This window comes from Phocoena sinus, chromosome 20, assembly GCF_008692025.1.
Source record: "Phocoena sinus isolate mPhoSin1 chromosome 20, mPhoSin1.pri, whole genome shotgun sequence".
NCBI classification, from domain to species: Eukaryota; Metazoa; Chordata; class Mammalia; order Artiodactyla; family Phocoenidae; genus Phocoena; species Phocoena sinus.
The window spans coordinates 9,276,077-9,298,067 of NC_045782.1; the positions used below are offsets into that span (position 1 = coordinate 9,276,077).

General features: G+C 54.1%; 3 protein-coding genes across 11 annotated transcripts; 1 reads left to right on the plus strand and 2 right to left on the minus strand.

Moving 5' to 3' along the window:
* The first annotated feature begins 3,601 nt into the window (after positions 1–3,601).
* SLC16A11 (solute carrier family 16 member 11) lies at positions 3,602–6,898 on the plus strand. Of its 3 annotated transcripts, XM_032616831.1 has the most exons (5): positions 4,565–4,729; positions 4,954–5,179; positions 5,448–5,591; positions 5,756–6,523; positions 6,611–6,898. In XM_032616831.1, the coding sequence occupies exons 2-5, from the start codon at positions 4,978–4,980 to the stop codon at positions 6,838–6,840; spliced, it is 1,344 nt and encodes a 447-aa protein (XP_032472722.1). In that variant the 5' UTR covers positions 4,565–4,729; positions 4,954–4,977; the 3' UTR covers positions 6,841–6,898. The 3 variants fall into 3 exon arrangements, with proteins under 3 accessions (XP_032472721.1, XP_032472723.1, XP_032472722.1); XM_032616830.1 differs by having other exon boundaries at positions 3,602–5,179; XM_032616832.1 differs by having other exon boundaries at positions 3,602–5,142.
* Positions 6,899–7,220: 322 nt separating this feature from the next.
* Positions 7,221–11,676, minus strand: SLC16A13 (solute carrier family 16 member 13). The gene is made up of 4 exons (XM_032616833.1): positions 10,746–11,676; positions 10,452–10,595; positions 8,728–9,465; positions 7,221–8,081 (listed from the first exon to the last, which is right to left on the minus strand). The coding sequence occupies exons 1-4, from the start codon at positions 10,942–10,944 to the stop codon at positions 7,882–7,884; spliced, it is 1,281 nt and encodes a 426-aa protein (XP_032472724.1). The 5' UTR covers positions 10,945–11,676; the 3' UTR covers positions 7,221–7,881.
* Positions 11,677–13,514: 1,838 nt separating this feature from the next.
* Positions 13,515–19,361, minus strand: BCL6B (BCL6B transcription repressor). 7 transcript variants are annotated; one of them, XR_004347553.1, is made up of 11 exons: positions 19,241–19,310; positions 18,566–18,756; positions 18,106–18,327; positions 17,649–17,996; positions 17,204–17,328; positions 16,479–16,643; positions 16,258–16,388; positions 16,003–16,140; positions 15,023–15,611; positions 14,218–14,291; positions 13,515–13,605 (listed from the first exon to the last, which is right to left on the minus strand). XR_004347553.1 is itself a non-coding variant. In XM_032616828.1 (9 exons), exons 2-9 carry the CDS (start codon positions 18,742–18,744, stop codon positions 15,495–15,497), a joined length of 1,425 nt encoding a protein of 474 aa, XP_032472719.1. In that variant the 5' UTR covers positions 18,745–18,756; positions 19,307–19,361; the 3' UTR covers positions 13,515–15,494. The 7 variants fall into 7 exon arrangements, 3 of the variants coding, with proteins under 3 accessions (XP_032472719.1, XP_032472718.1, XP_032472720.1); XR_004347554.1 differs by lacking the exon at positions 14,218–14,291; XR_004347552.1 differs by having other exon boundaries at positions 13,515–14,291.
* Between the last annotated feature and the right edge of the window lie 2,630 nt (positions 19,362–21,991).

The window sequence follows — 21,991 nt, forward strand, 5'->3', positions numbered from 1 at the left end:
TCTGCAGAGGGAGCCACCAGTGGGTGTCCTTAGGCAATGGCTGGGCTCAGCTCAGGGATACCCAGAGGTTGCAGGCCCCAGAGGACCTAAGAACCTCTCACAGGGGCTCCCAGGAGAAAGTCCCAGAGCAGTTTTAGAGTTCACAGACACAGACACACTCCCTGATCTCGTGGTCCCCAAAGCAAATTATGGACAGACCTTGCCCCTCTTGTCTGATCTCCCTAGACCCGACCTGGATCAGCGTCTGCTTCTGGAGCTTTCTCTACGTGGGTGGACATTGCCAGTTTGGCCCATCAGCAGCCACTTGTGATCTCGCCACATCTGATGGAGCACGAGGCCCTGAGTCTACACATTCAGTGGGTCCCGTGTTCAGTGTTTCTCTCATGCAGTGAGTTGTATTCACCTTGGTACCTTTGGGTGTTAAAGATCCAGAGATCAATAATGCAAGGTCCCACCTCCTGGGCCTCAGGGTGTAGGGGCAATGTAGGGGTGGAGGGCAAAAAGGATGATGTCACTGCAGGCTGAAAAGTGCTCAGATGGGGTGAGTAGGCAGAGGGGGAGGCACCTAACGCAGATCAGTGGTCGGGATGACTTCCCAGAGGTGGCTTCTGCCCAGAGGAGGACTTGGGAAGAAAAACTTAAATAATTTATCTAGTCATTTAAAGCATAACTTTCCTATGAAGATATGCATCAATGATTATGAAGAAGGATGCAAAATTTTCAACGTAAAACAAGATAGTTCAAAGAAACGTCCCCTGCACAAAAGGTCTACACCCCAGACTCTCCTGACCCTTCTGATTCTGGTATGAGTCCTCTCCCCTCTGTGATCAGCTTCCAGTATTAGTGGATATTAGTGACTGCTGCATCAGGGGTAACTTTGAGAAGAATCAGTCCCCGGGAAAACATCTAAATTCCTTGGCCTGGCCTTTCATGATGGGACCCTCTGCCCCAGCAGCTTCGTCCTACATTATTCTCCTACACACTCCCTGTTCTCCACACAGCAGCTATTTACAGCTCCCCAAACAATAAACAATGTGCCAAGCTGGTTCATGCCTTTGTGATTTTCCACAGGCAGTTCCCTTTGCCTGGAATGCCCCTGCCCACACAGCCATCTGGCAAACTCCTACTCATCCTTCAAGACCCAGCTCAAAGAGCTCCTCTTCTGTGAAGCCTTCCCAGCAGGCCCAAGCAGAATGAGTCAATTCCTCCCATGCACCACTCTATGGTGTCTGCGTCCCTTTCATTGTGTTGAGATGTCTTTATTTCACTTTTTCTCTTAATTTGATTGTGGGGGCTTGGAGGGGAGAGACTGTAGCATTCATAGTTGTATCCCTAGCCCTAAGCAGAGCATCTGGCATGGTAGGTGTCTATAAATATTTTGTATGAGGAAGTGAATGAACAAAACTTATTTTGACTCCTTTTCTTCTCATTTGTTTTTAGAGTTGAGATAGGGAGACCAGCATTTTCTCCTAAACTTTGGAAAATGCTAAGAAAACCACTCACCATTTAACCTCTCTTTGTAGCCATTCACGTCTTATAAAGCTGTGTAGTTCTACTGAGAACTCACCAGACCAATGTGGTTCTTTAACCTTGCGGCATCAGTAGGTGTAGCCAGTGGGGAAGGGGCAGGGGTGCAAGAGGGGCTGACATATATCATGTTCCAGGCACTGTTCTAAGTCCCTTATTCATACATGTATACACAGTGTCTCATTTTATTCCCATAGCAATCCTATCAGGTAGCTACTATTATTATCCCCATTTTAGAGATGAAGAAATCGAGGCACAGAGAGGTTGAATAACTTGCTTACAGTAATACAGCTAATAAGTGGCAAAGATGGGCTTCAAACCCACGAAGTCTAGCTTGGGAATTCATTCTCCCAACCTCACTGCTATATTTGCTCGTTGACTGAGAAAAATGCACAACCTAAAAGTTGAGAGTTATGTTTTATTCAGCAGACGAAACTGAGGACTTAAGCCCGGGACACAGTATGGCAGATAACTCAGAGATTGCTCCGAAGAGGCAAGGGGCGGAGCCAGGATATCCAGGAGTTTTTGCAACAAAGACCAGGTAGTCGGAACATCAAAAGATTAATGTCAATTAAAGAAAACCAGATATCTTAAGGAATTCAGCACTTTTCCATGTATGGGAAGATGCAAGGGTCTGGGCTCACTGAAATCATTCCTTTGATACGCACCTCAGCCATCTGGGGCCAGTATCCTGGGCTTTCTCATCCCGAGTCTCCTCAGGGTGCACTGTTGGGGGTGGAGGGCTGCAGTGTCTGATGGTTTGATTGGGGGCATCCTGTTTCCATCGTGAGTTCCCTCAGGGCTCACTGTTGGGGTGGCTGTAATGTGATGGCTTGATGGCTGCAATATCCTTTGTTTACTCTATGGCAGGCAATATTTTTCCTTCACAGCTCCATGAGCAGAAGATGTGTTCAGTGATAGTAAGTTTGGCTAAGAATACAGGGAACATGAGGTAGAAGATGAATGTGCCCTTTCACAGCCAATCACCCTAGCCCCAGGCTCTGGGGTGCCCTGTTGGTTCATAAGTATCCTGTAAAGGTGCTCAGTGCCACTCCCAGACCCTGAGGACCCAGTCTCCTCTTTGACTGCCCTGCATTTCTGCTTCACCATGGAGAGGGAGTGATTTGTTTCACTTGGCCTCATTGAGCTTGGAGCAGAGTCCTCGCCGGCCGTGTCGGGAAGTGGGCTCCGTGCCTTCCCCTTGGCTGAGGATATGGTGCCTCTGTTTCCCAGGTGCCTTTCACAACAGCACACCCAGCTAGGGAAGCTGGTGAGACCACCTTCCTAGGGTGTGTGTGTCAGGGCTCCTGTACCCCATCCAGGCCATCTCAAGCAAAGGGCATGACATATTCAAAACTTGAGGAGTGAGAAAAAGCTAGGAATGTCCATACAGGCGGCTGATGGAAGGGTGTAGGAGAGAGGGGAGGGAGATGGGATGGACAGATAGTCTACCTTTGATTGTGAAAGGCCTTATGCCCAAAGTAGAGAATTTTGTTTTGTTTTGTTTTTTTTACCTCCTATAGGCAGTGGAGAGCCCTCGAAGATCATGTTGTTAGGTTTACAGTTTCACCGATTAAGAAGCTGTTTTTCTTTTCTTTATTTGTAGAAACGTTCTCAACCATTAGGAGACACTGCCACCATGTGGCTTTTGGATGTTGCATACGCCAAACTGTAAACTGCCAATTTCTCTGACACTGTTGGAAAATTAAATCAAAGAACACATCCCTTGATCAAACAGCTGAAGTAAATTAATGGTAAACTTAATCCTAATGTAAAAAGGAAAATTTTTTCAAGAAACCAATACCTGGACTTCCCTGGTGGCACAGTGGTTGAGGAATCCGTCTGCCAGTGCAGGGGACACGGGTTTGAGCCCTGGTCCGGGAGGATCCCACATGCTGCGGAGCAACTAAGCCCGTGCACCACGGCTACTGAGCCTGCGCGCTAGAGCCCATGAGCCACAACTACTGAGCCCACATGCCACAACTACTGAAGCCTGCGCGCCTAGAGCCTGTGCTCCACAATGAAAGAAGCCACCGCAATGAGAAGTCCACACACCACAAGGAAGAGTAGCCCCTGCTCGCCACAACTAGAGAAAGCCCACACTCAGCAATGAATACCCAATGCAGCCAAAGATAAATAAATAAATAAGTAAATAAATTTATTAAAAAAAAAAACCAATGAAACCAATACCTGGGTTCAATTATCGGATTTCTTAACTTTGTTTTTAAAATTCTAATCTAAATCTTCAGCGATTCTGACCTCAAGAATCCTTTGTATTCCCAGTAACCCCTATCTCAGAATCATAAACTCTCTGGCTCTGCAAAGGCTCTACCATTTCCAGGTCAGTTTGGCATCAAACTGTCTCCAGGCCATTTCCCTCCATGGTGGCGGATTCTATTTCAGTCCTAGGTCTGTTCTTGTATGGTTCCGCAGTTGGACAGACCCAAATTCAAATATTTCCACCATTTTTTTTTTTTTTAAGCTGAGTGGTTTGGGCAAGTCACCTAACCTCCCTAAGTTTCAGTTACCTCATCTGTAAAATGGGAAGAACACCTTTTTCACAGGGTGATTGTGAAGATGAAAGATGACATGTGTACATGTCCCTGGCCCATCATAAGGAAGTCCTCTTCCTTCTCCTCCGTCCTTGAGGGCATATTATTGTTAAGCACGCAACATACACTCCGTGGAGGTGATTTAACATCCGAGAGCTTTTACCAGGTTCTCCAGCAACGTTCCCTGAGAACGAAAGTACTCATCCACTCAGGCTTTGGGAGGACTACCCCTATTTCCGTGCGTTGCCTACCGACGTTGGGCAGGCTGGAGATTGCAATCCACGCGTCTCCCGGGTGCACAGCCGGCGGCAGGTGCGTGGGCGTGGGCGTGGGCGTGGCGGCATTCATTCCTCACCCCTCCCTTCCCCGGGGTTGGGGGTGTAAGTGGATAATTCAATCCCCGTAGGACTCGGCGTCTGGCCTCACCCGCGGCTCGGCGGATTGGCTGTCTCAGCTCGCCCCCGCCCTCCGTACCCCTCCCCCCGTCCCAGGTGGCTCAGCCCCCCTGTGGAGCTCTCTGTTTACCTTGAGAGCCCGTCCAAGTTGGGCTCCATCTCTATATTTGCTCCCTCTGGGGCCCCGCCCGCCCCGGAAGCAGGGAGAAAAGCGGGCCGAGCCCTTCCTCTCCCCGCACCGCCCGGAGAGGTCGGGTAAGGGAGACTGGGGTGTGGGAGGGGGAGTCTCAGGCCTGGGGGATCCGGCTGTCATCCCGTCCCGGGATCGCGCGAACCCGGGAGTTCTGTCCCTAGGCTCCTCCGTCTCCGTCCTGTCGTGCTCAGGGTGACGTGCCCACCCTGAGCAAAGAGCCAGAAGCTGGATCTCAGGGATGCCCGGGTCCCTAAAGGAGGCACTGACCTGGAGACTTCTCTCACAGGTGGTCCCCCTCCTCCAGGCGGTGATGACCCACAAGCCAGCCGGCCCCCCGGACGGGGGCTGGGGATGGGTGGTGGCGGCCGCAGCCTTCGCGGTGAATGGGCTCTCCTACGGACTGTTACGCTCCCTGGGCCTCGCCCTCCCTGACCTCGCGGAGCATTTTGACCGAAGCGCTCAGGACACTGCGTGGGTCAGCGCCCTGGCCCTGGCCGTGCAGCAGGCAGCCAGTGAGGGGGGGCCCCGAGGTGGGAGGCGGGAACCGGGGTGGAGGGGCCATGAGTGCAGTGGTGGGGGACACACCTGGTTGATTACCAGACAACGTAAGAAAGGTCGACCAGTGTACCTAAGTTCTAGAATATAGTGGGTCTTGAGGTCAAGGCGGAGGGGCTGTTAGGCAGGGGGAGAAGTTTACGCCAGGTAAACAGCTAATGAGAAGTGTTGGAGCGAGTTTGGGGGTCCAGGAGCGTGTCTTCCGTTGACTCCGCCTCCTTCCAGGCCCAGTGGGCAGCGCCCTGAGCACCCGCTGGGGGGCGCGCCCCGTGGTGATGGTTGGGGGCGTCCTCACCTCGCTCGGCTTCGTCTTCTCGGCTTTCGCCCGCAGTCTGCTGCACCTCTACCTTGGCCTGGGCGTCCTTGCTGGTGAGGAGAGAGGGATTCCCGGGTTCTTCAGGGGTGATGGTGGAGATAGAGCGTGTCGGGAGCTGGAGGCCGAGGGCGCGAGGGCCTCCTGCGAGCAGCCGAGCTGGGATGGTGGGGGCAGGCACCCCCAGCTCCTGTCCTCACCCGGTCCTATCCATTCGCAGGCTCCGGCTGGGCCCTGGTATTCGCCCCTGCCCTCGGGACCCTCTCCCGTTACTTCTCCCGCCGTCGAGTCTTGGCCGTGGGGCTGGCACTCACGGGCAACGGGGCCTCCTCGCTGCTTCTGGCGCCCGCCTTGCAGCTCCTCCTCGATAATTTCGGCTGGCGGGGCGCCCTGCTCCTCCTTGGCGCCATTACCCTCCACCTCACCCCCTGTGGCGCCCTGCTGCGACCCCTGGCGCTCCCTGGAGACCCCCTGGGCCCACCCCGAAGCCCGCTAGCTGCCCTCGGCCTAGGTCTCTTCACACGCCGGGCCTTCTTAGTTTTTGCTCTAGGCACGGCCTTGGTGGGGGGCGGGTACTTCGTCCCCTACGTGCACCTGGCCCCTCACGCTTTAGATCGGGGCCTGGGGGGGTATGGGGCGGTGCTGGTGGTGGCGGTGGCTGCCGTGGGGGACGCGGGCGCCCGGCTGCTCTGCGGGTGGCTGGCGGACCAGGGTTGGGTGCCCCTCCCGCGGTTGCTGGCGATGTTCGGGGCCCTGACAGGGTTAGGGCTGCTGGCGGTGGGTCTGGTGCCGGTGGTGGGGAACGAGGAGAGCTGGGGGGGCCCCCTGCTGGCCGCGGCTGGGGCCTACGGGCTGAGCGCCGGAAGTTACGCCCCGTTGGTTTTCGGCGTGCTCCCGGGGCTGGTGGGCGTCGGCGGTGTGGTGCAGGCCACCGGGCTGGTGATGATGCTGATGAGCCTGGGGGGGCTTCTGGGCCCTCCCCTGTCAGGTAAGGGCCTGAGCCAGCAGATCCGCTCGCACCCCTCCTCTGCACCTGGGCACGGAGGCCTCTGAGTTCCTTTTCCCCTCCTCTCAGGCTTCCTAAGGGATGAGACAGGAGATTTCACCGCCTCCTTCCTCGTGTGCAGCTCTTTCATCCTCTCTGGCAGCTTCATCTACATGGGGCTGCCCAGTGCGCTGCCCTCCTGCCGTCCAGCCTCACGTCCAGGCACCCTACCCCCTGAGAGGGGGGAGCTGCTCCCCAACCCTCAGGTTGCCCTGCTCCCCCCAGGAGGCCCTCACTCCACTCTGGACAGCACTTGTTGACCCTTTTCTTGTTTGAGCCTCGCCCCCAATAAAGACTTTCTATCGGCTTTTCCTGCAAGCTCCAATTGTTAGGCAATCTAGGATGCTGCAAACATTCTACTTAAAATATCCAAAAAGGCTGGTTGATAGGAACAGGATCCCCCTAAGCTGTGCGAGGCAGGAAGGGTGTTTGTCTAGTCAGTCCATTTCTCTTTGCCCAAGTTCTTGCCATTATAACAGGAAATCTTTGAGAAACTGTCTGCCTATCAGCTTCAGTTTGTTGGAGGAGGGGGATGCTCATGGGTGCTAGCTGCCCCATCCTCATTTCCCAGATAACTCTCTCCTGCATTTCAGTCTCCTTCTACTGGCCTGATGAAAACATAAGAATCCCAGACCCAGACTTCAGCTCTCTTAGCTTTATCTCCCCCTCCCCAGCTAGCACCCCCCACATGTCCCTCACCATTTTCTTAATTTCTTTCCTAAGTTACAGGGGATAGTGGGAAAGAGGGAGGTCAGTGGGCAAGTAGGAGGAACTGTGATCCAGAGAGCAGAGTCCAGGGTTAAATGCTCTGGGTCACCAGAGCTCCTGGATACCTCCCCTCCAGTCCCCAGCGTGACCCCATTCAGCCAACCCAGGCATATGGGCCCCAATTCTTTTTGAGGTTCTGATTATTGTCCGGTTTTCTTATTCAGTTTTATCTCAAAGGGGCATCCCTCTTTCCCAAAGATCTGTCTTCAGGGAAGAAATGTGGGAGGCAACACTAGAGATCACATGTAAAACATGATAAGTCTCTTGGCCTTTGAGTTTCCACAGTCGATTCACAGCTCAGTGGAGCAGGCTGAACTCCTGGATCCTTCAGAAAACGTTGTGCGAGCAAAGAAGAGATAAGACAAAATACAAAGGGTTGGCACACACATCGCAGGAGCCCCAGGTCTGCTCTGGGGGGGAGGAGGCAGATAACGATGCTTAAGGCACTGTGGTTCTGTGGGTGCCAAGATGGGGCAGAAGACCTGGAGCCAACAACCCCTGGGTTTCTGGGTCTGACTCCCCCTTCCTGTAGTTCAGTCCTCTCCCAGCCCCTCCCTGGGCAGGGGGACTTTGGTATCCAGTGCCTCTGTTACAGGGTCCTGGGGCTTGGAGGTAGGAGCTGACAAGCAGAAGAAGTGGGGCAGAGTGATGAGAACTCCACTCCCTGCAAGAAGGAAGGCCCCAGCCACCACAAAAGAAGCTGTGTAGGTGCCTGTCACATCCCGGAGGTAGCCTAGATTCAAGAGAGAAAATACACATGGGTGATCTGTTTCCTGGGACTCAGACACATTTTGGGGTGGAGGGAAGAAAATAATCCTTAACCCATCATCTTGGAAGAATTAGAACTCTCAAGGTAGGACTGGAGGAGCTCGAGAACTCAGGCTTCCCTAGGGGCCTCAAAAGGCCATTTCAACCACCTTCCTGCTTTCAGAAAGGATCTCTGAACCAGCCAGTGGGGATTTGGGGATCCGGATGGAGTCAGGCACACTTGTGCCTTTCTTTCCAGTAGCTGTGGCCTTCCCTTCCATGCCTTCAGTTAATAGTTAAGAGGAAAATGTTAAGGGTCTGAAGGTTCTGGCCTCAGGAGCCTGGAGAAGTTTGACCAGATGGCTCAGACCCCTGGCCTGGGGCCCAGCGGGCCAAGGGAAAAGGCAGACACTGGCATGTTATGTCTGGCCGGGTCTGACCAGGTCCTCTGAAAACCCCAACTGTAGGTACCCTGCCACCTTGGACCCATTTCAGGGCTGCTGTGATTGTCCATGCAGGCTGTGTATGTTCCATACCAGAGGGCAGTATTCACATACACTATAATGTCAATTACCTCCCTGAATGGTATGACGTGGCAGCCCGCACCCACCTGGAAATCCCAGTCCCCTTACCTGATAGAGGAGCCCCCAGCAGCCCCCCGATGCTTTCTACCATCTGCACCAGTCCCAGGCCACAGTATATCTTTCCAGTTCCCACCAGTTCAGGCAGCACGGAGAAGGCCACTGGGGTCAGGGCCCCTGATGTGAAGCCATAGGCCACAGTCAGAGCCACCAGGGCTGTGGGAGCCTGAGCCCCAGGGTACAGGGCCAGTATCACCCCAGTCAGGGTGGTCCAGAGCATCAGGAGTCTTGCCACAGGCCCTGGGACTGCATCCCCTAGCCACCCAGAAGCCACACGCCCCACAGGGTCAGAAATAGCCGCCACTGAGAGTAGGAAGGCAGCAGGCAGTGGGTCCCAATCTAGGTCCCGAAGATGGGCCACCAGGTGCACGTAGGGAATGAAATAGCCAGTGTTGATCAGGGTGAGGGCAACGGTGTAACGGAGGAAGGGGCCATGATGGAGAAGGTTGGCAAGTTGGGCCCCAGGGCCACCCACGACAGGGTCCTCGGCCAGGGAGAGTGGGCGGAGAAGAGCACCACAGGCCACCAAGTGGAGGGAGAGGGCAGACACCAGCAGCAGGGCCCCCCGCCAGGCGTACTGGCTGAGCAGCCATTGGAAGAGTGGAGCAAAAGCAAAGGAGGAGAGGCCCACGCCCGTCAGTGCTAGCCCGGTGGCCAGGGATCGCCGACGAGAGAAGTAACGGGACAGGCAGGCCAGGGTGGGAGTGAAGGTCAAGGCCCAGCCAGATCCTGTCAAAAAGGAAGAAATGGGGGTTGAGGGACCCATAAGGAGCTCAGGGCACACAATCATCCCAACACTGCCCAGCAGCGGAATGTAGCACAGGTGTAAATTACAACCCTAGCTTGATACTTTCTAGCTGTATGACCTTTTCTATTTACTTAATCTCCTAGCTTCAAACTTATCTGCAAAATGGGGGTAATATACTTTATGGGACTCTGGAATGTTTGCAAAGTTAACTACCATAGAACTCTGGAGTTAGACCTGGGCTCTACCATTTCTGGCTGTGTGAACTTCACTTGCCAAGTTGCATAAGCTTAAAGCCTTTCCTCATCTGTAAATAGGATAATGATATCTATTTCACAGCTTTCACGTCTGACACAATTTTACAGTAATTCTTCCTTTTACACTCCAGTCCCACTAGCCCTGGGCTTGTGTCTTTGAATTTCCTGATTTCCCCTAACCTGTTTATCATTTTAGTCACCTCTCTTAAGAATTCCCTTCTGGGGGACGTCGCTGGTGGCGCAGTGGTTAAGAATCCGCCTGCCAATGCAGGGGACACGGGTTCGAGCTTTTGGTCTGGGAAGGAGCAAGGGCCACGGAGCAACTGAGCCTGTGCACCCCAACTACTGAGCCTGCGCTCTACAGCCCGCGAGCCACAACTATAAATCCCACATGCCACAAACACTGAAGCCCGCACGCCTAGAGCCTGTGCTCCGCAACAAGAGAAGTCACCGCCAAGAGAAGCCCGTCGCACCGCAACGAAGAGTAGCCCCCACTCGATGCAACTAGAGAAAGCCCACGCGCAGCAACGAAGACCCAACGCAGCCATAAATAAACCGATGTAATTAAAAACAAAATTGCCTTCTGGGCACAGGTGCTAGCCAAAACTTTCTCTCAGCGTCTCCCTAAGCCCTTTGGAAGGAGCAGGAAGAAGGTAAAAGTCCAGAGGCCAAAAAGACCCAGGCTTTTGACCCGCCCTTGCCCAGGGTCTCACCTGAGAGCAGCCCAATACTCAGGTACAGGTGGGTTAAGGAGGTAGCAAAGGCGGCGAGCAGCATCCCCAACGCAGCCAAGATGCCCCCAGCCATCACCACAGGCCTGGGCCCGAACTTGGTGCTCAGCGCACTGCCCACTGGGCCTGGAGAAGAGGAAGGGTTCTGAGAGAAGATCTCAGGCGTCCTTCTCCAGCACTGACCCCACCCCCACCATCTCCTTTACCGTCCCCGCATCTCCTCTCCCTTCCGAGGGTCGAGGGTCACAGGACTCTGGACCCAGGCGCAGCACTCACTCCCGAACTGCTGCACCGCGATTCCTATGGAGGCGATCCAGGAGACTCGCGCTGCCGGCTCCTCAAACGCAGCCACAAACTCCACAAAGAAGACGCCGAAGGAGCGGAGCACTCCGAACACCAGCGCCGACTGGAAGAACGCTGAGAGCACCACCATCCACCCCCAGCCCCCGTCGGGGGGCTCGGCCCTAAGTGCCATCTGGGAGGTAACAGGGCTGCCGCCTTAAGCCCCTTCCGGAGCAGGGCTCAGGACGTTCCACCTCTGCCCACCCACCCAGCCGGACCACTCGCAGCCGAGCAGGGAAGAGAGGATGGTAGAGAGGAAAGTACCAACGAGGGCTTGAAAGCTGCAGAGAGGCTGCGTGAGGCGCCTGCGCCTTTCCCCTAGCGGGGGCGATATAGGTAGGGAGACCAGGCTGGCGCTTAGCCCTGCGCTCAGCGCCGGGGGCGTGGCTCCGCCGGCCGTGAGTCGAGAGTCGAGGCCTGGGTGGGACAGACGGAGGAGAGGGCTGACTTTCGGTCTAGGAGCCAGGGGGCAGCACTGAGTTTGGGCCCCATCCCTGAGGTCTCAGGGTGGATTATCTATCTTATCACTGGAAGTGTCTGCACCTGGCCAGCCCGGCCAACATCCCTGTCTGTAGCTCACCAATGAGAACGCGGGACTCCTCAGAAGGGGGCGGAGCCATAAGGGCAGGGCGGGCTTTAGAACCTGTTCTGGGGCAGTGAGTGGGGCGCAGGCGTGAGGAGGGGACTTTAGCAGGCTAAATAGACGGGCCCCTAGGTGACCCAGGAACCAACCAGGAGGTAGCTTCGGTCTCCTGTCCAACTAGCGGGCCAATTCGACCAGATTTCAGCACGGAGATGCGCACGTAAGGAGTCCCTGGGCGTTAGTAGTTGGTAAACTGGTTCAGGAGAGGAAAACACATACTTGCTTGATGAGGGGCCCGGGAGCTGAAAAGCTGGGCGGGGGTGGGGTGGGGTGGGTGGTGCGGAGGGATTATGAGATAAGGTAAAATACCTGGCCAAGCGCCTGAGGCCACTAGAATCTAGATGCCTGGATTCCTGAGTGGGTTCAAAGGCCAAGGAAAGAGAGAGGGGACTGGGCTCTTGAACTCTTGGCGTTGATTTCTGTATTGGGAACTCGTTCCTGTCCCTTCTGTTCCCACTAACAGGAAACGTACGGGTCACAGAGACCAAAAATAACTGGGGAGAGGAAGTGCAACTCTGAGCTCACTCAGAGCCCCACCAGCCCTCGTCTTCAGTGGGGCTGGAACATTTTCCTCTGCCCTCTAGTAACAACCACTTCCTAATCACAGCTTTTGATCTCATGATGGGATAGACTAGAGACAAGCCATGACCACTGGCGCAATCAGCCCCTCCTACCCAACCAGTACTCAGTTCCTCCAGCCTTATAGAGCACTATAATGACTTGGCTTCAAGATCCTTAGGACACTGACCTTGAAATTTGAACTCAAGGGGTCATACCCAGACAAGTGGGGCTGGGGTGGGGAGGGAGGCTGTGTAATTTTAAAAAGCATATTGAGCCGTATACTTTTATACGTGGGAAATAAAAGTAATCATACCCAAGAAGCTTTTTTTTTTTTTAAGTGGAGTTAGAACTTTGGCCGGTGGGGACTGTACCAAAGATGTAGAAATTGGTGTGGCTGTATAACAGAGTGGTTAAGAGCGCAGTCTTTAGAATCAAATCATAGTTCCAATCCTGGTTTCATCACTTCTTAACTTGGCCAAGACATTGAACCTCTCAGCTGGTTTCCCCACTTGTAAACTGGGGCTAATAATAGTACCTACTTTTAGGGTTGTCAGGGGAGTTGAATTAGAAAATCTATACACTAAAATGTTTAGTTTAGGGCCTGACATGTAGTAGGAGTTAAGTAATATTAGCTGGTCTTATTTTATTTTATTTTAAGCTGGTCTTATTTTAAACAGGGGATAAGCTGCAGTGGGAGGGGAAGGAAGGTTTTAGTTTAGTTTCTTTGTTTTGTGCTTAAAAAAAAAATCTAACCCAGGTCATGGGTTTTAAAAGATTAAGAAGCACAACCACAAACTGTAAACGTTGGAAGGAACTTATTCCTTCCATGCTAATGGACTTATTTCATGGATGAGGAATTTAAGTCCAAAAGGAATTTAAGTCCAAAATTTAAGTCCACTTATCAGAATTAGTGACCCCTTAACCTCTGGTTAGAACAAGGCTGTGCACCCATGACACACACAGGACAGGGGAAAGGGTGGGAGAGAAGTGTGTACTAGGCACTGGATGGATTCCGCTGCTGGGGGAGGGGTAGAGCTGGCACGCTGGCTCTAACCACACAGCCTTCTCACTGCCACCTCCAGCTCCCATTATCCTTATGGCACCCAAGTCCTATCCATTTTCTGTGGTGGTGGTGGTGGTAGAGGGTGTCCAGGCATTAAGTTCCCCTGCACAGATGCATCCCCCAACATGTTGGTATTATTAGTGGCTTCCTGGTTTCTCCCTGCTGCCTCCACACCTCAGGCAGGAAGTGACTTCAGAGCAGTAGGATGCAGGTGGCTCCGGAGAAACTTCATGAAGTCACTGGTTCCTACACAATGATCCGGAAGGCAAGGGCAGGGAAGGGGAGAACAAGGGCCACTTAAAATGTCTGGTGGGATGGGACAGTGGGATGGGCACAGAATCCAAGATGGTATCCAGGAAGGATAGGATACCTTCTTTCCCCAGCTTCAGAACCCTCAGTCCCCAGATCCCCACAGGCAAGAACCCAGGACACAACAGGCAGCACAGAGAGGCTTCTTTATTCCATGATTCTGATCTTGCAAGATCTAACATCTCCACCCCTTGGCACTCTCCACCTGCCCATCCAATCTGGTAAAAAAAAAAAAAAAAAAAAAAAAATCATGGTTCCTTCTCAGCTCTCTCCTCTGCTTTCCCTACCTCCTTCAATTCTGCAGTGGGGAGTAAGAGGCAAAGAGGGAGAAGAGTAGCTCTCTCACCAGTCCCCAAGTGACAGCCACTAGTACTGACCTGTCTTGAGGAACCTCCACCCTGCAAATTCAAAGTGCTTTTTACCTTCCACCCCATGTCCCTAATCCCCCAGGGCAACAGGGGCAGGACTGTAAATCAAGGCTTCAGAGTATCATCTAACATTCCAGACATTCCACACAGTTAAGAAGCAACCCATTCCTAACCTTCTACCTACTCGGCCTACACCAGAGACTTTGCCCCTCAACCAACCTCTTAATCCTACCTGGATACTTGGTCAACTAGAGGGTCCATCAGTCAGTCTTTTAAATCTTCTAAATCTCTAATCCCAACAGTAATTCCGATCATAATCCCAAACTACAGAAAATCCATAGTGGAACTCAACCCCTTTTCTCTCCCTGTGGAAGGTTCTAGTGCTTTCACTGGTTCCGGACAGGAATGCAGTGACAGGAAGACCAGGTCACAGACCCAGCTTTTCTAAGGTAAGAAAGTTACCAAGCAGCTGTGACTTCTAGAGGCAAAGAAGTTTCTGGAATCTGGACACTTGCCAGAAGATGTCCGAAAACCTACTAAAGGAAGAAGAGGAGGTTCATCTCAGGTAGAACCCCAAGGAACATTCAAACCCAGACACCTCTGCAGTAAAGGATGAGTCATACTCTTTACTGTTTAGTCAAGATAAAGGGTTTCATAATTCTCCCCTAGGTCATAACATTCTTAGAGACTGGGCAGAATCAGAAAAGATTGCATCATCTCTGGTGAGGAATTTCAGATCTCTCCTGCATGGAGGGATCAACTCAGTGCTAAGAATGGGTCCTAGTGGGAGGATTGTGGGCCCAACTCAAGCTCCTGGGTGAGTTCTGTCAAACAGACACAGTGGAGCCAGACCTAGGTGATCAGACGAATGGGGCAGTTAGGAACGTAAGAGAAAGCCTCTGTAATCATCCCCCCAGTTCCAAGACTGACAAAGGCCCCACACCCACTGCCTCTAGGAGGTACTTATTACCTCCACTTCAGGCTCACCATAGGTTCCTGTAACCCTTGAAGAACAGAAAAAGTCTAATCCAGTGCTGGCCTGCTAGAAAACCTACAACATTCAGAATACCAGAGAGGGTTCCTGACCCAATTCCATAAACCCACATGTTCCCAGAGCTGCCCTAGAACAAATAACGTTTCCAGACCTAGAATTGGAGGGGTAGGACACAGAGAACCCCTTTCTCCATTTGAAACAAACCAACAAGCAAATAGGAAAAGAACAACTCTAAAGATAAAAGTTATGACAATAATAATATAAAACACTCACGCCAAAGGAGGCAGCCAGTGCTAATCTCTGCCGGCAGAGCCATGACCTCACATTCTGTGTTTCAGGTCACTTTTGATCACACTTGTGGAAGAGGGACATGAGAAATGCAATAGAATGAAGGCCCTGGTGCCACCCAAAGGCCTCAATAAATTATATTTACAGATAAACCGAATGAGATGGGGGCTGCAGGTGGAAACCAGGCCTCCAGTCTCTCCCCTCCTACAGCTCCTAGCTTGTTCTCTCCTCAGAAACAATTGTGATCGTGGGGAAGAGGTTTTGACCAGCAAAACAAAGGCAGATCAAGCTGGGATCTGCCACCCCTGCTCTCCCCAGTGAGAAATTAAGGTGGTGGCAAGTCGCTGACATCGAGGGGCCTTGCACACCCCTATGCCCAAGCCTGACAGCGAACCCAGGCGTGAGCCGCAGCTTTCCTGTCTTCCAGGAAGGGAGTGGGGCCTGGGCAGGCGCTCAGCTAGGGCCCCCCCAGAATGTGGTAGTGCACTTTGGTGTTGGTAGCAGCTCCGTGTTTCTGGCGCAGATGCAGCCGAAGTTGACTCTTGTGCCGGAAATGCAGACTGCAGGGGTCGCACTGTCGAAGGACAGCTGAGTCAGGTCCCTCCCCAACCACGACCACCTTTTAGGTGTTGAGCAAAGGAGAACCGCCCAGCACTCTATCTTAGAGAAGCTTTTTAGTCCCTACATGCTCCCAAGTCCTCAGGGGAAGGCCTAGGAGCTACGCCCCGCCCTCTTCAGCAAATCTTTCTCCATCCGTCAGCTCCTCTCCAGGAGGGTAGCGCCCCGTCCAGGAGCCGAACTTCTATACCTGCCACGCCTACCCTCGGCCCCCGCCCCTTACTCACAAGGACACCGCCCACCTCGATGAGGTCTAGAACCGCTGGGCCGGCTCCTTTCAGAGCTCCGCCCCTCGGTAAACGGAAGGTAATTCCAAGGCTTTGGGTCAAGCCAGGTCGGCTACTCACGTGGTAAGGCTTCTCTCCCGTGTGGATGCGAACGTGGCTCTTGAGGGTCTGTAGGTGGCGGAAGCGAGTCCCGCAGGTGGGGCAAGGATAGGGCTTCTCCCCGGTGTGGATCAGCACGTGCGCGCGCAGATGCGCTACCTGGGAGAGGAGGGGACCTCAGACAGCGCCAATGGGAGGGACAGAACCCTCCCCATTCGGCCCACCTCGCCCTCTCGGAAATTTGCCTGCGAGCCGTCTCTGAAACTGGCGCCGTACCTGTACAAAGCGCGAGCCGCACGTCTCACACTTGTAGGGCTTCTCTCCCGAATGGATGCGGCTATGCGTTTTCAGGTTAGCCGGCCGGTTAAAGCGGGCTCCGCAGACGGAGCAGTGGTAGGGCTTTTCCCCTGGAGGCAGGGAGGAAGGGAGGTCAGGGACTCTACCAGGGGACGGCTGTGGGCACCAAGGCCAGGGCCCTCTCCCTGCTCCTCCCCTACCTGTGTGCACCGTGCGGTGACTGGCCAGGTTGCCCTTATAGCGGAAGGCAGACCGGCAGAGCTGACACTTGTAGGGCTTATCCTCATCCCCAGGAGCCAAGGGGTCCAGCCCCGATGAGCACCCAGCCACAGACTCACAGCTCTGGCAGCTGAAAAATTCACTTCCTGGGAAGGGTGGTGGGTAATGACAATACCAGTGAATCCTCAAACCACACGGTAGCGGGTTTTCTTTTTCCCAATTTACTGTTAAGGCTTCTGGGGCTCATTTGACTTGCTTGGGGTCACATGGTTATTGAGAGGACAAGCCAAGATCTGACTCCATGTCTGTCTGATTCCAGAGTACTCTGCTAATCACTCCAATAGCGGTGGTGGTAGGTGGGGGCCCCTACTCGTGGGTGGAAGTTTCTGTTTCTCTCTCCTCTCTTGCACCACTCTGGATGACAGTTTGCCAGAGAGGCCTTGCCAAGCCCTGGGCTGACCACTCAGGCCTGGATGGAAATAGGCCAGAAGTTCCCAAACAGTGCTGTTCACTGGAAGCTTTAAAAAGTACTGATGCCAGGCTCCCTCTTGCAGACTTTCTGATCTACGGGGTGTGACCTGGGCAATAGGATTTTTAAAAGCTCCCTAGGTGATTCTAATCAGCAGGAAATGGACTGGGCCTTTAAACTGGCCTTGAGCAGCCATGGGAGAAAATCCAAGAAGGGGGTAAAAGGAGGGGCTCTTACCTGGTGGTGGATGAGCCCGCCCAGAGTGTGACCCAGTGGTCTCTGGAGCCCGGGGTGTGAGGAGATGGGGGGTATTGACTGGAGCCCCACATTTGAACTGTACAGTGGCAGCAGTTGGAGAGAGCCTAGGCAGATGTCAAGGCCCAGAGAAAAGGGTTAGGAGAGATTATATGGCGGCAGCGGTGGTGGGGTTCTCCCCTGGAAGACTTGTTGCCATAGGCCTACCCTCTGGAGGTGAGCCACTATGGACCAATGTGCCATATCCAATTTCACTGCTCAAGTCCCACCCTACAGAGTAAGCCTGACCTCTGGCCAGCTCCCTAAGGTGAGCTGTTGTCTCTGAAGCCCACTCCTTCACTCCCTGCTCCTGACCACCCAGGCCCAATGGCTGTGCCTCTGAGCTGAGGCTGCCTCTACAAATTGTGGGGGGTTCCAGTTTCTGTACCTGCTCTGTGGACCGGAAATGGGTCCTTCTTCACTGCTGCTGCTGCTGGAAGCCTCATCTCCACTGGGGAGCCGGGCCTGGGAGCAAAGTTGACCAGAACTCCTCTCCCCTGCCAGGCTCCCTGCTTGGGAGGCCTGAGAGTTTAGCACGATGAACTTGTACTTTTTCCAGTTGCAGGCCTTGGGGTCTGGGCTGCCTGGACTGGGGGGCCCTTGACTGCAGCTGCGAGACTCAGTAGGTGGGTCTGGGTGCCCTTCGGAGCGCCTGGGACTGCCTGGCGGAGGGGCCGTTGGGGGCGTGGGGGGTTCTGCCTCCAGGGGCCGCAGGGAGATGCCCAGAGGTTCATAGCTGAGAAAAGTGCGATGGACATTAGTGCTATTTCCTAATCTTGGTCTTTGCCCTTGACACCTAGGATGCCACTTCACCCATGAGGAACACCGAGTTGGGGCTCCCTCACCTGGCCTGGATGAAGCGGTGGCATGCCTGGACCACGTGTTCCATCTGCAAGTAGGTGGCGGCTGCAAGGACGGCTGGTGCAGTGGCCGGAGAGAGGCGTAGGCGTGAAGTGTACATGAAGTCCAGAAGAGGAGCGAAGCCTCCGGCTTCGGGGCCCCCGGGCAGGGAGAGCACGTCTACCCCCACTCCTGCACGGCCTCGGAAAATTGAATAGAAGAAGCCACTGGAGAGAGGAAAGATAGGTCATGTTAGGGGCTGGGGAACCAAGGGAGACACGCTCCCCTGTACAAAGCCCCGCCTCCCCCACTCTCACCCCGCCCCCCACTCTCACTCCGCCCCCAATTCGCGGACGCCCCGCCTCCTGCTTCTGGAAGGTTTGGCTTCGGGTTCCCTCCCAAAGACCTTCGGGCTCCGCCCCTTTTCCATTTGGTCCCACCCCACCCCTGAGCCACCCCTCGAACCTGCAGGCGATAAGAACTGCCTTGTGAGCTCGAAGGGGTTGCCCGCCAACCAGCAGCGTGACGTCAGTGAGGATCCCGCGCAGGCGCAGCTCATTCAGGTTGCCGAGCACGTCGGAGGAGTGGCGAGTGAACTCGCGGACGTAGCCCAGCGTTCCCTCCGGGGCAGCGGTGGAGCCCATGGCGACGCAGGCCTGCGGGTGCCAAGGAGAGGGCTCAGGGATCCAGGCCGTCCTGAGACGCCTGCCCTTCCGCAGTTTGCCTCTTCCTGCTGAGGTGCAGCTAGAGCCAAGCCCCCGGCCCCGGCTCACGCAGCCCCACTTAATTCATCTTGTTCTTTCTACCCTCAACCACAGCATCGCTCGCTTTCCTCCTCTAGATTCCACAGCGCTTGGAGCGAGTTGAAGGTTCCCACACCGCGGCGTCGATGGCAAGTGTGAGGAATCCGGCCCGCAGCGCCCTTACTTAGACTCCCAGTGCCCTTCCAGCACCCCCATTTACCCTCTGCCCCACCGCGCGCCTGGTCTCAGGAGTCCGATCCTGCCTGGAGACCCCAGATGACCCGTGGTCCACACCCCTCCAAATCCCAATCGAAGCTCCCTTCCCCGAATCACGAAAGTCCATTCTCTAGTCCCGGATCCCTAGTTTAGCTCAATTTCTGGGCCTCTGTCTTCTTACCATCAACAAGCCCCAACCCTCTTAGCGGGACCCAGGAGTCTGGCTCCCTCAGTCTCTGGTTCTTACCCCCGTCCTGCAGGGGCTTCAGCTTTCTTCTCAAGGGGGGCGGGGTCTCTCTCCCCTCTTGGCCTCGGCTCCTTTATCTGGCCGGGATGTCGGGGGCGGGGGTGGAGGTGGGGTGAACGCCTGGGTCTGTATCCTTCCTTCCTCCCTCGCTCTCCAGATGGCGAACCCGGGGCGGGGTCTCCGGCTCCAGGGCGGGACCTCAGAAACACTAGGTGGTCGTAACGTAAGGGGTCTTGGGCCACTGAAAGTGGAACTGATGGGACATTGGAATTGGGGAGGAGGTTGGGGATATTGAGATTGGAAATATGGGTGACCTGGGTCGTCGGGGGGCCTGGGACAGCGACAATTGGTGTGTTGGCTTTAGGAAGGAACCTGTTACAGGAGAGTGAATACAGCAAAACTCCCCCTTCCAGTGTACGGTATTAAGGGAGATAAAGGGGAGCCCAAATAGGAACTAGGTTTGGGGAGGTGATAGTGGGCTCCCGTGGGGTCTCAGACAGAGGGAGGGTGTGGTCATTCAACAGGCTCCTCTAGCGGGGCCTGCAAAAGAGGGGCTCTGGCCGGGCGCGGTAGGGAGGGGGCGGATATGATTTCTAGTTCGTTTCCTTCCATTGTCCTGCGACCGGACGGCTCCGCCAGCTGCTTCCCCTCGAGGAGGTGGGGAAAGCCCCTGGTGGGGGCCGAGAGACGACGCTCAGGAGACCTAGGGTCCGGTCTTTCGCTCCCAACTCTCTTTTGAATCCTTTTAGGGATCCAGCGAGACAGACTCCCGCCCAAAGCCCTTTCGCCCTCCCCCAGTCCCAGATCTTTAGGGCCTCGGGCATCCGCCCGTCGGCTACGCTTGGAGGCTGGCGGGACGCCGGGGTCCAGCGCGGCAAGTAGGCAAAGCTCGGCAATGTTTGGCTCCTTCCACGAGGGGGCGGACGAGCACTAGCCTCGCCTCGCCCGTCTTCTCCACCCGGCTGGGGGTCCACTCAAACGGGGGCGCAGGATCGATTAGGTCTGAGCGGCTGAAACCTTCGTTCTCCCCCTCTTTGCTCTGGTTTATTTTGTCCAGGGGACTAGGGTTGGGCGGAGGGAGGGAGAGTTAGGCGACAGAGGGGACTTTCCTCCGAGGATGGGTTTCCTATCTCGGGTGAGAAATCCGCGGGCTTTGGGAACAAGGGAAATGAGTGGGACAAGGAGCGGGATCTGAGTCCTGGGAGCCCAGGGTTTCTATTCTTTTAAGCTAGATACTATCATCCGTCTTTAGAGGTGACTTTTTAGTGAACATTAATATGAAAGTTGGGTGCAGTGAACAGACAGAGGGGAAACAGGGAGGGTCTCAGGGTAAAAGAAGGGAGAGAGGGCAGGAGGGGCTGATAACCCCAATTTAAGTCCCTGATCTGGAAGATAAGCACGAGTCACACCCTCGTATTTTGTTTGGGGAGAGTTGGTGGGGCAAGGTTCATTTGGAGAAGTGGGGCAAGAGCTGAGTTCAGCTGCAAAGCGGGACTTGCATTTGGGCTCAGGAGAGTCTACCGTTGCCCAGTAATGACTGACCATTATCCGTGGAGCTGCATATCGAGGCCTGGGGCCCTCCCCTTCAGATGTGAGGGTGTCTTTATTTGGGTGCAGGAAAGAACTGCTGAGAAACTGGGAATGGGGAACCACTGGGGATTCACGGTGGTGAGGTGGCTTTTGCAAATGAGGGTTGCTTTGGTCTCTGCCCAGTTGGAGGTGGGAGTTAGACTGGGGGCTCCTTTTGGTATCAGGATGGAGTTACTTTTGTGTTGTCTGGTCAATTTGTCAATTGTGGGGTGCATGTTTACTATGGGGTGTTGAGTTAGTTTGTTCTGGGCCCTGAAGCCTGCATTCAGGGTTGAGGGCCAGTAGTAAGTCTGAGGTATGGAGCTGATTTTGAAGCGACGTTAGTTCTAGGGGTTCTGACACCCACAATTTGGAGTTTGTCATCTTGGAATATCAGGGGAACCCGCTAGGTGTTTTTCAGAGGTGGATGAGGGTTTTGTTTTGGGGATTCATAGTCATCAGTGTATGTGGACAATCTGATTTCAAGTGGAGTAATTGTGCTGGTTTGGGGGTGCAGTCTGTTTTGGGGTGCCAGATAAGTTTTGAGGTTCAGATTATATTTGGGGGGACATGAAATTCAATTTGGGGTTTTTATTAGCTTGAGGTGGAACGTAATAGGAACCTGGGAGCAAGTTTGAAGGCCTTCTGTGGTTGTGGGTCCTTGCCGGGGAGCAAAGCTTTATGTTTGAATGTTGTGCAAACTTACTTTGAGGAGGGGGATATTTCTGTGTATGCACTGAGAGCCAGGAGGCTTTTTCCAGGGGGAGAAACAAGATGAGGGCCCAGGGTAGGAGACTGAAGTTTTGGGGTGTCCTTATTTTGGGGTGTTTTGCCACTCTTTGGGTGCATTTGGTGTAACTGAGTGATGGATCGTGAGGTGAGACTGATTTTAGGGTTCACTTAATTTGGAGCACGATGCTGCTGTGGGACTCCTTTGCTTATAGCTCCCGCTCACCCCAGATTCTAGAAGTCTCTTTCTTTAGTGAACCTCCAAATATTCCCAGGATTTGAAGGATGAAATTTGGAAAGGGAGTGTATCTCCCCTTATTTCTATGTGGCCTGGATAGATCTGAGGGAGAAAAGGTGGTTTCGAACTCTGAACCCCAATTTCTTAAG